Source organism: Pogoniulus pusillus, chromosome 22 (assembly GCF_015220805.1).
Source record: "Pogoniulus pusillus isolate bPogPus1 chromosome 22, bPogPus1.pri, whole genome shotgun sequence".
Taxonomy (NCBI): Eukaryota; Metazoa; Chordata; class Aves; order Piciformes; family Lybiidae; genus Pogoniulus; species Pogoniulus pusillus.
Window position 1 is genome coordinate 13,729,085 of NC_087285.1, and position 15,349 is coordinate 13,744,433.

The 15,349-nt window shown below is 51.9% G+C and overlaps 1 protein-coding gene across 2 annotated transcripts in view; it reads left to right on the top strand.

The window, feature by feature from the left end:
* Positions 1-530: 530 nt before the first annotated feature.
* Positions 531-15,349, top strand: part of SH3PXD2B (SH3 and PX domains 2B) — a 75,710-nt gene continuing 60,891 nt past the window's right edge. For both annotated transcript variants that reach the window (XM_064161821.1, XM_064161822.1), the window contains exons 1-2: positions 531-770; positions 13,679-13,759. In XM_064161821.1, the coding sequence (XP_064017891.1) occupies positions 699-770; positions 13,679-13,759 (153 nt within the window). In that variant the 5' untranslated portion in view covers positions 531-698. The remainder of the gene's footprint in view (positions 771-13,678; positions 13,760-15,349) is intronic.

Genomic DNA, 15,349 nt, shown 5'->3' on the forward strand with positions numbered 1-15,349 from the left:
GCTCCATTGCCCCAGGGGCAAAGCTGGGCACAGAGTGAGCTGCTGGGGAAGAGACACGGGGTGCGGTGGCTCAACTTCCAGGGGTACCTGGGTTGTCCCGGCTATGGCAGTTCTGCTGGTCTAAGAGGACACCTTTTTCTGCTCGGTTCACTTCCTGGAACCTTTCAGGATCCGTTTGCTCACGATCAAGGCAGCACTGCTGTGAAGACGTTTGTTATGAACAGGGGCAGAGCTATGGAGCTCAGGCACAGATCCACCAGCACCGAGCAAGGTGGACGAGCCCGGACTCCTTTCAGCCCTCAGAACCCACTCCCGAGGAAGGGTAAACTGCAAGCTGCACCCTTTGAGAACTCTGCCCTCAGACACAGCCGAGTCACCTTCCCTGCTCCACCTCAGGGTTGGGGGGAACCGTGGGGCCATGACCGAACTACCCCCCCGCTGCTGGCGGTCAGGCGTGGGCCCGGTAGCGCCGGTAGCCCCTTTAAGGCAGGCGGCGGAGGGGCCGCCCCGCCGGCCGGGATAGGCCGGGGCGGGCCGGGGCCACCTCCCACCTTCGGCAGCGGGCGGGCGGCTCGGCTGGGCTCGGCTGCGGCGCTGCAGGCTCGGGTCCCGGCTGCGTGCGCCAGTACCTCCCCCAGCGTTGCCGCCGCTCCCCGCTTCGCCGCCGGCGCCGGGCTGCGAGTGGTAGAGGCAGCGGCATGCCCAGGCGCATCATCGCGGAGGTGAAGGTGCTGGACGTGCAGAAGCGGCGCACCCCCAACAAGCACTATGTGAGTGGCTGGGCTCGGGGCGCCCCGCTCCGCCGCGCCCGGCCCTGGGCAAACAAAGGCCGGGCGCTGACGGACGGCGAGCGGTCCCGCTGCCCCGGGGCAGCAGGGAGCAGACGGGCAGGGCTGCTAGCTCTGCCGTGGGGGCCACTCAACGCCCTCTCTGCCGTCAGGGGAAAACGCTGCCGCTTCGCTCCCCGGACTCGTTAAGCGGCCAGGGACATCGCCGCGTTGGGAGGGCAGCTCCGGTGGTGACCCTGTGCGGGACCCAGTGGGGAAATCTGCGGGAGGTGTCCGTGGGTGGCTGCAGATCTGGGCGGGCATTTTGCGAAGGGGCTCGTAGAGCAGCGCGCAGCCCGGAGAAGCTGGCGGCGGCACCGGGGCAGCCCCGGGAAGTGACCCTGCGCCGGGAGGGAGCCGCGTTTAGCGGGGGGGCTCTGAAACCTGTTGACTGCAGAGTCCCTGAGCAAGAGACCACTCGGATCCCTTCTCCGGCGCCTGGGACAGTGTCATCATCCCTATCAGGTGCCCCCCTCTGGTTCCCTGCGCCCCTTCACCGTGAGCTGCTCGGGGAGCGCGTTCGTGCACGCTCGGGGGCATCTTCCAAGTGCTGTGGGTTGGGCTGGGTTTGAAGGGATTCTTTCTTTCTTTCAAAATTAGTATTATTTGAACTTTGGAGTGCTTCCAGGCGTCCGTGGTGAACTTGTGGGTGCATCCAGGGAACAGCCGCAAAACAAAGACTAAAATGTTCTCCTCGCTCCATTTGACTTAGAGCAGCATGACCCAGTGACACACTGCTTGCAGTGTGTTTGGGCTGTGAGAATGTGGTGTTCGCTCTTTGTGGAGCATGTCGCGTCAGCACAGTCAGTCTTGGGAGATCCAGAGCTCCGGGTCTCCCTGGCTGGTTTGTGGCAGCGAGAAGCAGCTGGAGGAAAGCAAAGGACAGGCCAGCTCTAGCCATGCTGGAAGGCAGAGTAAAGGGGGGTCGGTTACCCTCTCCTTGCATTCAAGCATGTGGTGTGGCTGCTGCTGCTCAATCCTTTATCGCTCCTCCTTTATCTCCTGTCCTGCCTACAGCTTTATCAGCCCTGGCTGAGACTGGGCTCAGCTCCAGACGTGCCCCCCCTTCCTGCCATGTCCATCTCAGACTTACTCATCGTAGCTATGCAAGGGATCTGGAGGAACGTGTACGTGAGGTGGTTCGCTGAGCTGCATACGCTTGTGTTTGTCTTGGCGGATCTGTTGCACCACCATCAGGTCCCGTAACAGGGCTTGGACAGGGCTGTCTGTTGCTGTGCCTCTGCTCTCACTTTGGGCTTTCTTATTCCCTTGCTGGGGGCTCCGTGCACCCCTTGCGCCCTGTTTCCTCACATCTGGGACTTGCATCCCGAGTGCTGGACACCATCCGTTTTCAGCATTGTCCCTGCTCACCCTCCACCCACAAGAGGCAAGATGGGTGGAGTTGGGCATACCACAAATAATCCCTGTGAGGCTGGAAAACTGGGACAGAGGTGGTTTCTAGAAAGAGACATGGGGCAGGTGGGTGGGGGCACCCTATCAGAAGCTCCTCAGGTGATCACAGAAAGTGGCTGCTAATAGCTTATGAGAGGCACCTGTGTAGCCTGGTCTCTGATCAAGTCCTCTGCTTCTAACCTTTCCCTGTACTTGTTTTTGGACTGAAAACTGGCAGCATGAGCCAGCGCAGCTCACGGGGAGCCGAGCCCAGGGAGGGGCAGTGCAAGAGTGGATGGAAGCACTTGCCTTGTCTAAGGGAATCAATAGGAGCTAGGCAGATTCTCAAAGAGAGTTAATTATATGGAATCAAAACCTTTTTTTTCCTTCTTTCTCCTCTCCTGTTTTGTTGTCTTTTCTATTTTTGTTCCTTCTGCAAAGAAAAGGAGAAAGAAGGGCAGCAAATTGCATCTGAGCCTTCTGATTTTAGACCCTATCTGTGAGCATGCTGCAAATCCAAGTCAGCCACAGCATATCTGTTAAACCTTTGCTCTCTGGCTTCTCGCTGCGGAGCAGAAATGTGCTCTCCTCCAGCCCCTGGAGCAGCCGCTCGCTGTCCCTAGGCAGGCTCAAGGGGTAAACCAGCTTTTCCTTCCTTCTGCTTCTGTGCTGGCCTGACCAGCCAGTGACCCCGCAGTGATCAGGCTCTGCCTCGATGAAGGCTTTTCTTTGCCTGACAAAGGTGCAGTTGTGTTGTCTGCAGTGAGGCCACAGCAGAAAGTCATGAATTGCAGTTTCCCGTAAAAATGAGATCAAACCAGTGTTTCAAGGTCCTTATTGACGCCCATGGTGGGAACGGGCTGTAGGAAAGGCCAACTCTATTCAGGCTAAAGTGGTTTGCCCATCACTTTGGTATTCAATACAAAAGAACCTGTGTTGCCCGAGACAAAACCTTGTGCTTCTACGGATCTCTGATTTAAAGCAAGAGGCATAATATTCTCTCAAGCTCTGGGGCTTGAGCTGGCGCTGGGTGAGGACCCAGCAAGGTACTAAAAAGGGTTTGGGTGCCAGCTCAAATGCGTGCTGAGCAGAGTGTTGGGATTTAGCTGGGGATACAAATGCAGCCCAGTGCCCTCTAGTGCATGTGTGCCTGTGAGCAGCACTGGCTCCAATCCTGCTGCAAGGGAGCATCAGTCTGGTGTGCTGCTGGCTCACTGCTTCTCGTAGTGTGTGCAGTGGCTCTGCTTACCTGAAAAGATACACCAGGACAACAGTGCACTTGTCCCACCTCCTGTCTGTCCTCCTGGGAACAGCCCAGAGGACAGCACAGACCTGAGGACAGGAGGAGCTGGGTAGGTTATTCAAAAGAAGCCCAGCTGTGTTTAGAGACATTTGAGGGGCAAATGGGAGTGGTCTCTTGATTGCTCTTCTTGATGAGCTGTTAAACCGGTCGGTGGGTACTGCAGTGAGCACCACTGGCCGGGTCAGGCTAAGTTGCTCTCAGCAGGGATGCTCTCCCCTTGTGTGCTTTTCTCCCTGCAGTCAGACATACGCTGCTGGAAGGCTGTTGCTGCTGTGGTGTTGGCATGGTGTGAGGCTGACACATATGCTCCCATTCCTGTCAGACCAGCTCTGCTCTCACACGTGGAAAGGCTGAGAGGGGAAGGACAACTGAGCTGCTTGCTCTGAGTGATAGAAGCCTGAAATTTGCTCTGTGTGAAACCGTATAGCACTGTATTGCAGCAGCATCTGTCCTGGGCTGCCGACACCAGCAGCACTTGTGCTGCTTGTGTCTTCAAGCTTTTTTCATGGGGCACTACCTGGAAAGGACGGTGAGAAGTGGTCCTTTTGCAGTGTTTGTTGCAGGATGCACAGCTCTGATCCTATGCAGAGAACTGCCCAGCTCTGGATCTCATCAGCCCGCCGTTCAAGCGGAGAAGGGGACTCACTCCCATTCTTCAGGCAGTGGCCAGAGGGTGACCCTGCAGTGACATTTCCCATACGATCTTATAGAAAGTGATTATAGCTCATGCCTCTGAGGGGTTCTGCTGTGGAGGGCACTAGGGCTGTGCAGTAAATCTGAAAAGGCAAAGTCCAGGAGCAAAGTTGAGAAGTAATCATTCTGGTCATCAAAGCAGCAGGCTGTCATTTCTGTGGTCTGGCCCAGGCTCACGTTCTGATAAACAAATGTTTATTCAGAAAGGGCCCAAAACAAAGCAATAGTTGAAGCAGACTAAATTTTCCTTTAAACGACTTCACACAGGATCTTTTTATAGTTTTGTTTTATTATTCTGCAGTAGAATCCTTAAAATAAAGCTTTTCCCTGCTAAATCCAGACTTTTTCTTTCGCCCTTAGGCAAGCTTTAGGACTTGTTGTTTTAATAGTCTGTTGTTCTGCCTGTTAATAAACAATGCCATTGAATGGCATCTTCATTTCTACAGCCCATTCACCAAGAACATTTCCATAGCTCAGACAGATTTAAATGGTTGCTTTAGAGCATAATCCAAAATTTATTTATCTATATATATGTGTCTGACAGGAAGGAGAGAGCAGCAGGCTGTTTGGTTGTGTTAGTTTATTGGGAAACCTGGAATATGCTTTTGCTGGACTTCCTTTCCCAGCCTCTGAGCACAAGTATCACTTTGAAAGAGGGAAATGTAAACAAAGTGTGCAGCATACACTTATTTTGCAAGCTTAGTTAACAAGACAGCAAATGTTAAACCCCTGCACGTTGAACCTACTCATTGGTGGCAGCTGCCTTGTGAAAGTAATTAACAGTGCCTGTTGGAATCTGGTGCCTAGTTGATAACATCTATAGATGTTTTGAAACAAGCTTGATGAAAACTACATTCAAAAAGTAATTGTGTTCTGTTTTTGACGCAGGATTGGTGATGTGATGGTAGATGTCTTCTCTGCTCCTGTTGTTTGTAGTGATGAGGCCATTCATGGTCTCATTTCTTGTCCAGCCCAATTTCATTTGCAATCTGGAATTGATTGTGAAGCATTCAGAGTGTTTGAATGGCAAGAGGGTGAGAGCTGCTAATGGACAGATTCAATGATACTTAGATATATAAAGCAAAATATGTCTTCTGAAGAACATGTGCCTCATGGACCCATGTGTCGTGGTCTCCTGGTCCTGAGCTGCCCAGCCAGAGCAGAGCTCTGTGAGGACCTGGCACAGTATCTCCTCCTACAGCTGTGTTGTTTCTGCCGTTGTGAATCATGACAGTTATTTGGCTTTAAAAGGGCATTAGGGCTTGAGCCCCCCTGTGCTGCACTCCCTGGGGAGGAGGGTGACCATGCTCCTGGTATGGTGGGAATGTCCTGTGGGGAACCAGAGGAGCTGAGTACACTTAGATTGAGGGAGCAGGAGAATGAAATGAGTGATAGGACATCTATGCAGGGGCCCTCAACTGAACTAGTAATAGGAGAGCACAAAAGCAAGCTGAGAATGTATGAGGTAGGTTGAACCTAGAAGCTGAAGGCTCTGCCACAGCAAGGAGTTTCTGGGTACGGGTGGCCTCAGGAGATTCGAGGGCTTTCTCAGCGTCCTCAGTGGTGCTTCGCTGCTGTGTCCTGTGGCTTTGCTGTCTCTCATCCCGTTTCCTGTCAGCTGCCTGACTCTCTCCTGCTGGAGGCAGGCCACGGGCAGGGGGTTTGGAGCCTGCAGCCAGTAGAAGTTTGTACCCGTCCATGTGCCTGGCCCTGCTCTGCCACACAGCGCTGCAGAGCCGACCTGTCCTTCCTTCCCCATAACGCCTCAAGAGGGTGGGGGCTTCAGGGAGTGCCCTTAGCTTTGTGGATGGAAAGCAGCACTGAAATGCAAACTGCTTTGTTTTTCTTCCCTGGCCGTGTTACTCAAGGCCGTTGCAAACCTTGGATGTCGAAGTTCAGTGGAAGGGCCAAATCCTGCCTGGCACACAGCGGCTGAGGTGGCTGCAGCTCATGCACGGTTCCAGCAGTGAACTTCAGCACCGGGGCCATCGTGGTGACCTTGATCCCTCGCAGCTTGGCTTTGGAGGGTGTCCCTGCCTGCCATGTAGCAGTGGGAACGGCAAACAAACGAATCCATGTGCTTGACCTTCAGTGCGCTTCAGCGCAAACAAGCGGCTGCGGCTGCCGTGTGGCTGAAGGCTCTGCGTGGGTTGTCCGTGGGGTTCCCTGCGCTTGGCGTAACCCTGCCTGTGTGCAGTGGCTTAGGCAGTGCTGTGCCCTGGTGAGCCATACAGCAGCGGAGTGGGAGAAGCTGGGGTTTCAGGGAGGGTCTGCTTGAAGGGATGATTCCGACCTAGGGGAGCTGGCTGCTTATTGTAACCCTGGATGCAAGGGCAGGTTGGCTTGAGTTATTCGCTGTGATGGTGAGGATGTGCCTGTCCTCCTCTTGCCTGCATCCCTGTTACCTGGCTCCTCCCTGCAGCTCTGACTTGTTGCTTCTGTTTCTCCCCTCATCTAGAGCAGAGGGACTACGGCAGCATCCCCAAGGCCCCGCAGTTACCACTGGGATTGCTCCTCAGACTGTCCTTTTCTTGTGTCCTGCAGCACAAGAGCCCCCCCAGACTCCCCAGCCTTGCACGCCTGTGGCGGCGAAGCCTTATGGAGAGAGGCCAACTATAGCAGCTCGCTGCCCAGAGCTTGCTTTGTTTCCAGCCACCTCCCTCCTTTTTTTTCTTTTCCTTTAACAATTGCCCACTCCCTTTTCTGTATTAAACATCCTTTGGCTTGGCTCAGTCCCTCAGCTGAATTGGTTTCTCTACACCATTGAATTTCTTGCTGCTTCTTTCTCATAGCAGCAGCTGAAGCTGAGGTGCGAGGCTCTCATGTGGCTTCCCTGTGTTTCGGGGTGGGGTGGAATAAACACTGATGCTTTTTTCCCCTCTGCTGTGAAAGATGCTTTAAATATGCAGAGTTTTCCACAGAGAGGTTTATTGTACGTAGTCTCCCTGGACCTGAGACCACACAGACTCAAAGCCATTGGAAACGGCTCCACAGACAGCTCTGCCTCTGCTGGAGGCTGTTGTGTCTGGCTTTGCTGTAGGGGCTCTGCTGAGTGGTTGGGAACCTGTGCTGATGCCCACCAGTGGTGGGTGGGCAGAGCTGTGTGTCCCTGCAGCCCCATGAAGACGCCTAAGTGACCGTGGCATTGTGTTTCACCCTGCTGTGGTTCGTATGCCTCTGATGTGGCTGGCATGGGAACAGGAGGGCCTCAGTGTGTGGGAGCTCTCCATGTGGGGATTGCTGCAGTGTCACCCTGGGAGGGCTGTGCTGTGCCAAGGAGGGCTGCTGGCAGACTTCTGACTTGCAGGGAGGGGATGCTGGTATGGGTGTGCTGCTCCTGAGCTTCAGCTGGCAGAGCTGCATAGTGCTGAGCTTGAGGTAGAACAGCTGAGCAAGGCAGCACATCCATCAGGCAGAGAGCTCACAGGCTGGCCAGCAGTTGCCTTCTCCTTAAAGCCTTATATGTGGGCTTCATGTGTGTGTCCCAGTCTGGATGCCTTGCAAGTCTCCTTGTAAAACTTTGGAAAACTCTTCTGTGGGAGGAGAGAGGCTGACACTGTAATTTTTTCTGAGTCTCGTTTACCTTTTCCCTACTCAAATGTGAGCAGTCCAGGCTGCTTCCCAGGTTGTGTTTTGTGCATGTCTTTAGTACGTTTATGCAAGGAGTCCAGAAGTGATTCTTCTAGGTCACTCAGCCTCGTGTTTCAAGAACAGGAAACTCTTATTTTGATTTTTTTTTTTAAGTATCTGTTCTTAATTCCACTGCCTGGAGTCAGCCAGTTGAATCATCTGCTCTCTCTAGCCGTGTTATGTTTTGGGTAATGTGCCTCTTGGGGAAGGGGCAAGGTTGAGGACTTGTGAAGCACTTCAGTCGTCTGTCACTGAGCAGTGGAAGTCACTAGGAACCATTGTTGTCTGCAGTGTGGAGGTTCTTTATCAGTCCCTGGAAGTACTTCTGGAGGTCTGACAGCTCCCAGGGTTTAGGCTTGCTATGTTGTTTCTTCAGGAGATAAACCCCAAAAATCTCTGGCTGCTCTTTCAGATAGGTAATGTGCACTGGCTTCTTTGTACCCCAGTCCCTGTGACTCTGCTTTGCTTGTGCCTCTGGGCTGTGGCTCCTCCAGCCTCCTTGCTCTTCTGGTGATGGCCAGCCCTGGAGCTCACTCTCCACCTGGGTCCCATCCTGCCCAGGAGGGACGCCCTGGATCTCCCTCCAGCACTTGCCCACCATGGGTTGCCAGGCTGTTTCTCCTGGGGCTGCAGATCCCTCCTCGCCGTGTGAGCTGACTGGCAGCTCTTGTTGACAGCTCTGTTATGGTTGGCCAGGTGCCATTTGCATTTCTTTTAGCAACCTGTCATTTTTTGACAGTTCCCTTATGAAGGTTTTCAGTCCCACTTTCCCCTGGCCCTTTCTCCCCATGAGCTGCCTCTCCAGAGATGCTGGGGTGGGGAGCGCAGTGGCAGACATGAGGTTGTGCTGGAAGGATGCCACAGAGACCAAGCTTGTAATGCCCAGCTGTGTGGGCTGCAAGATTCCCTGGGCCTTTTTTCCCTCTTTGTATTTCTGTTTAAGACACTTGGTTTCTAATGTGACCAAGGAGCATCTTGGACAGTTGTGGTCCTGATGGTGAACTTGTCAGTTGATAATTTTTAAGTATTTGGTGTGTGATGCAGGGAGTTTGAGGAGCCCAGGGTGTATGAAAGTCTGATACCTGTCCTTTCTGTTGGAGTTCAGCCTTTTGCATCTGCAGGTTTTAGTTTTCTGTGAAGGATCTGATCTGCTTCTGCCTTCCAAGGGACAGGAGCATGGAGCATGTTTGGCTTTAATGTGAATTGCTGCTCCCTTCTGGCATTAAACAAGATCCACTTGCACCTCTGAAACTGTTCACATGGACTCTGTGCTCTCTGGGACTGGAGGACAGATATTCTTTGCTGAGGATCTGACAAGGCTATCACCAGGAACTCCTGCATCCTGGGCTGCATCAGGAGAAGTGTGGCCAGCAGGTCGAGGGAGATGATCCTCTCCTCCCTGCTGGTGAGACCCCACCTGGAGTACTGCATCCCATTCTGGAGCCCCTATTGTAAGAGGGATATGAACGTGCTGGAACGTGTTCAGAAAAGGGCCATGAGGATGATCAGAAGGTTGGAGCACTTCTGCTATGAGGAGAGACTGAGAGAGTTGGGGCTGTTCAGTCTGGAGAGGAGAAGGCTCTTCTTGTGACCTTTCAGTACTTTAGGGGTCCTACAAGAAAGCTGGAGAGGGACTTTTTAGGCTGTCAGGTAGTGATAGGACTGGGGGGAATGGAACGAAGCTAGAAATAAGTGGATTCTTCACCATGAGAGTGGTGAGACCCTGGAACAGGTTGCCCAGGGAGGTGGTGGAAGCCCCATCCCTGGAGGTGTTTAAGGCCAGGCTGGATGGAGCTCTAGACAGTCTGATCTAGGGTGAGGTGTCCCTGCCCATGGCAAGGGGGTTGGAGCTGGATGACCCTTGTGGTTCCTTCCAACCCTGACTGATTCTATGATTCATAACATGGGACTGCTGCAGCGTGAGACTTGTGGTTGCATGGCACAGGGGCCAGGGAACTATAGTGGCTGGGAGAGGAGCAATGGAAGGCTGAGGATGTGTTCTCAGAGCTCTTAATCCTGAAAGCAGGATTTTGAGTGACCCAGAAAGCTCTCTGCACTCTCCTTTTGCCTCGCTGTAGTAGGACAGATACTATGAGCTACATCTCATGGGTGTCAGAAGCATGAGCAAGAATTTCAGCTCTACTCCCCTGTCCCATGGCTGAAGTAAAAAAGGTGAATGATTTCTGCTTCTTCCAAAGCTCATGTTGGCCCACTGACTTAAGCCATCAGACCTAGCTGCAGGTTTGATGTGACACGTGCAGAAACCTGGACTGCCAAGGGATGAGGACTCTTGAGGTTGAGAGATGGGCATCCTTGCAGGAGGGAAGGGAGCTACCAGTTCCCAGGTTTCACCAAGTCAGCTAGTTCCCCTCTGTGGTGCAGAAACCACTGCTGGCCTGGGAAGGGCTGTAAATATTTAGATAGCTCTGCCTGTTGGTTTTGGCTAGGGGCCCAGCCCATGTGATGGGATTGCAGATCTCCCCCCTCCTGGATCTGGCTGCCTGCTGCCTCCCTGCCGTCTGCTTGGCTCTTCCCAGTCCTCAAGGAAATGATGGAGCAGGGCCTGAGTGACAGCCCCCCCTGTTCCCAGCAGAGCTCCCCGTAGGTGCATGTCCCTGAGACAGCACCAGCTGCAGCCTTGGGAGACCCCCTCACTCCTTCCATGGAAAAGATCTGCTGGTGCTTTCTGTGTGTTACTTCTTTGAAGGACCGTAGAAATCCGAGCTGGAGAAGACCCATGACATAACTATTTCCACATGCCCTCACCCACACAGCTGGGCTGGGGAAAAGCCTATCCGTGGAGCAGCCTCTGCAGGATCACGGCTTGTGGGACCGATGGATTGGATGGCTCCTCCTGGGACAAAATTTGGTTTGTTTGGGCTACTACTTGGTGATGGCTGCTTCTGGCAGGACGTGGTGCAGTGCCAGGCCAGGAGGGGAAACTTCAGACCAAGTGCAATGTTTCCAAAACTGTCTTGGTCGTTGAAAGTGTCTTCCGAAATGCACCTGAGAGCAGGGTGGGTGAGTGCCTGTGGGAGGTTGGTTTCTCATCATCTTCAGTCCCTGTGAAAACCATCACTGGGTGGCTAACTGCACTATTTATATCTTTCAAAAGCATAGATTCAACCAGGTTGGAAGAGACCTCCAAGATCATCCAGTCCAACCTGTCATCCAGCCCTGTCCAATCAACTAGACCATGGCACTAAGTGCCTCATCCAGTCTTTTTTTGATCACCTCCAGGGATGGTGACTCCACCACCTCCCTGGGCAGCCCATTCCAGTCTGTACCTCTGCTACTTGTGTTAGTTGAGGAGAGCACCTGAGTTCTGTTTAGCGGTGTCTTTTTTATCCCTGGGACAGCAGGGACTGGATTAGGTATCAGCAGAGACCAAGATCTGTGGTGGCTTTGGCCAGCAAAATGCTTTGATAGAATGGGATGGTTGGAGTGAAGGACAAGGGATATTCCCAGGGACAGAGGAAGCCAGCTTTACTGAGAGAGGAGCTCCCATTCCTCTGGGCATCCCCCTATATTTTTTCAACAAGTGAGGAGGAGATAACTCTGGAGCACTTTCTGGTGCTCAGATGGGGTGTGCAGAAACTGTTACCCAGGCTCCTGGAAGATGTGTGTTTCAGCAAAAGAGGAGTGAGCTCACTGGTTGGGAGAAATGCTCCTTCCCTCAGATGCAAAGGGTGTAATAAAGCATGGTGTGCTCTCAGATCTCATGGCTTTATTACACTTAAGAGCTTTGAATTCATTTTGGCTTGAGCAAATCCACATCCTGATTAAAATCCCAGTCTAATAAGCTGTTGACTCCAAATAAAGGCAGGATAGGAATAAACAATGAAGAAAAGTTGGCTTTTCCTGCTGCCCCAGTGGAAGGCTTTCTCCAGGCAGGCAGCCAGCGGTGATATAACCCTGTAAAGTGCTGTAGACTGGTAAGAAAGCTGGGATATCAGCTGAGCTTCCAAGCAAAATGAGCTCATGCTGACCTGTCGGTGAGTCCTGGGGTTGAGGGTAAAGGCAGCATGGATGCTTCCTTAGAGCCAAGTTAACGCTTGGGGTGCTGATGGTATGGTGGTGACTGTGTGGATGCTGTCAGATACGTCCTGCAGCTTTGCTGCTTTCCATTGCAAACTGCTCAGCCAAGTTGTCCCTGACCTGTTGACGTCTGTAAGCATGTTCTTGAAGGGTATTGTGCCTGCTACAATGCCGTGTTTGGAGATAAGTAAGCACAGTGTCTGGACCTCCCTTGCACAAAATCGGTGTCCACCCATGTCTCCACAGCTGCTGCAGATGCTGCCTTGCAGGAGCCCTCTGTCTTTGGCTGGGTTAATATGCAGAAATCACAGGTCCTTCACCTCCAAAGAACATGTGAATGAAAGGAGAGCATTGTGGTTAGCTGAATAAGGCCTGTGAGGCAGTGCTGAGCAGTTTGAATTTTGTCTGGAAAGGGTGGTGGTGATGCCTGTGACACCAGGCCAGCTCACTGCACGTCAGCAGAGCAGTCAGGGATGATCGTCAGTGGTCATTGACCTGCTGCGTTGAAGGTACTGAAGGTCTTTCATTTCAGCTGTAAGAACTTGCTGCTTCTTTTTCCGTCTTAATGTGGAAATTACTCTGCTGCAAAGAGTTTGTGGTTCCTCAGGAGTCTCCTCACCTGGGTAAGGTCATGCTCCATCAACCCTCTAAGCAGCAGAGTGACCTTTTGATTAGATTCTTAGTGCGGCATTGGAGCAGGTTTGGCAAGCACAAATAATTTAGCACTGTGATACTTATTTGAGTCTCTTGGTGTTTGAGTTTCAGTATTGGGCTGGGACGTTGGTCACATTCCAGCATCTGGAAAAGTGTCTCTCTCTGCAGGAAGCTTTGTGAAACTCTTAGGAGATTCTGTTTTAAATACCGAAACATCAGCATCCTAAGAGCCTTCATGCTTCATTATGTTAACTGGAGTTCTAGCAGAGCTGTTCACCTGAACTTCTGGATGTTTTTGTCCCTGCTTCAGTGAACTGATACTTGAATTTGTGGTAGAAGTAAGTAGGACGTGAGAGTTGGAAGGAGGGATGAACATGCCCTTGTTCTGCTTAGTCAATCTGTTACCAATTAGCAGAGGCTGATTGTTTGAGTGTTAGCTGGCACCTCATCAAGGGTCATCTTTGGTCTCTGTGAGCAACAAGCGAGAACACTGGATAAGTAATTGCCTAATTGTTTTATTTGCTTGTTGTTTTTCATAGAAGAAATAGGGGAAAAAAGAGTTGCTCTTTTTCTTTGCATTCATCACCAGTAAAAACCTGGTCATGTGGTCTGTGACTAACCTGCAGTTACTAGGACTGGCTGACTTCAGTGTTTTAAGGAAGAGCAGGGTAATTTGCACATTAAGTAAACAAAGCCTCAGAGCTGCTTAGGGAAGAACAGACTTGAACCTTGTCTGAGTTCTTGTGAGCTCAGGCTGCTGGTGGTGTCCGGTGCAGCACACTCCGGTGTTGGGACCTCGGTATCAGACTTGAAGCTGCAGCAGGAAGGTGCAGGCATAGTTACTAACCCATGATGTGTCTTTCTCTTTTACATTTGATATATCCCCCTCTCTAGAGATGAGAAGTTGTCTTAGTTCAAAACTAGGAGTCACCATTTAATGGACAGTTAAGTTGCAGCAGTGGAGTTTAGTAAATTAATCCTACCTGCTTTGTAGTATTGCTGAAATGCCTTTAAGTGCTTCCATAAACTTCCCTGGGTGATGCTTAGCTGTGGGAGCTGCACTGGCAGCTTTGTGGTGTTCAGGTTATGGTGCAGGTTGTTGGGGTCACTCCTCTCTGATTTCTTCTTCTGTTCCTTACAGGTGTACATTATCAAAGTCACCTGGTCCAATGGATCCACAGAAGTCATATACCGACGGTACAGCAAGTTCTTCGACTTGCAGGTGAGCTTTCTGCCACTGCTTGGGGCTTGGAAGGTGGAAAGCTGTGGTCAGTTGAGAGAGAAGCATGGTTTCTGCCTTAGACTAAGTGTGCCTCTTGTAGTCTACCAGAAAATACTTTTATCTGAGTAAACTTAAACCCTTGAAAAAAAACCAAGAGCAAGCAACCTCAGAAGTTAGACTTTTGATCCAGTGCCGCTTGCATGTTGGTGGGGACACCCTGGAGCTTTTGCACGTCCCAGTGTTCAAGTTCTGCTATCCCTCGCTGGACTACCTGCATGCAGGGCTGCATAGGTGTGTTTGAACTCTTCTGTTGGAAATATACAAGTGGTAGGGATTTTGGGGTGGGTTTGGATTGCTTTGGAGGGTGATTTTGTTAAAGTGAGACCCAAATCCCCATCTTGCAGAGCTAATACCGTACCTTTCCCAGTTGCTTTTGCATCAAAACAGGACTGCTGCTGAAAAGAATAGATTCCCTGGATCCATGTCTCTCTGTCTGCAATTTGGGGAGCAGGCACTGGGGAAGTGCTTGCTGCCCAGAGTGGAGCAGTGCCAGCTCAGAGGGCAGCAGCTGCTTTAGCAATCACCTCCTAATGCAGTGGGAAGCCTGGAAGAAAATGAAGCTGGGAGGGAGTGGGGAGACTGGAAAGGCAATTGGGGACAGGCCAGATTGCAGAAAAGTGAAGCTGGTGTTCTGCACAAGCAAGCAAAGGGTGTTTTCCACCCCCTCATTGGTGGAGATGAGCCAAGGGGTCTGGCTGAGCTTTATGAGCCCAAACAAAAACTGAGCTGCTGGAACAGACTCTGTGCAGATGAGAAAGGAAAATGCATGAAGTGGTCTATGGACCAGCAGCAGCTGCCAGAAAAGTCACTGGCACATCCCTCCTGGCCTGGAGCTGGGCACCCTCTGCCTCCAGCAGCTCACTCACATGAGGTGATCCTAGATTTTTTGCTTTGTTTGAAAGGGTGCTGTGATTCCCCAGAATAAAAATGCCTTTCCTGAAATCGTTGCAGCCAGCTACAAATACACTGCTAAAATTACAGTACCTCTGGGCTTGCCCAGTGAAGCAAGCCCATGGGAATCCAGATGGATTTCCCAGGTTTTGCTGGCTTTAGAACAGCCTTCAAGACCTGGGGCTGTGCAAGACAGCCTTTCATGTTGATGGTGCCCTGTTCCCTGCTGAACAAGGCCCCTTCTGCAAACATGGCCATGAGGGTGACTGCATTGTGTAAGCCTTGGCTAGCCAGCAAGAGCCTAGCCTTGACATGACCCTGGATGTCCTTAGTCTGCCCCTTGCTTCTGTCCCACAGCATGATGCCAGGCAAGGTAAGGTAGGGTGGCACAGGTGGTTGTGGGTGCAGGCAGGGTTAAGCTGTGTGCAGCTGCTTGTGTAACCAAGGAAATACTAAAGTAAATAGACAGAAAACAGCTGTTGGGCAGCAGCCAGGGCCGGACGGAAACGGAGCTCAGTGCTTTTCTCCACAGCACCTCATCTTTGCTGGTGCTGTGAGGTGGTGGCCTTGGTGGAAGGCATTGTCTTTGGAAGCTGCATGGAGCCAGACTCAGACTGTTTCTGCAAAACACCTCAGAGC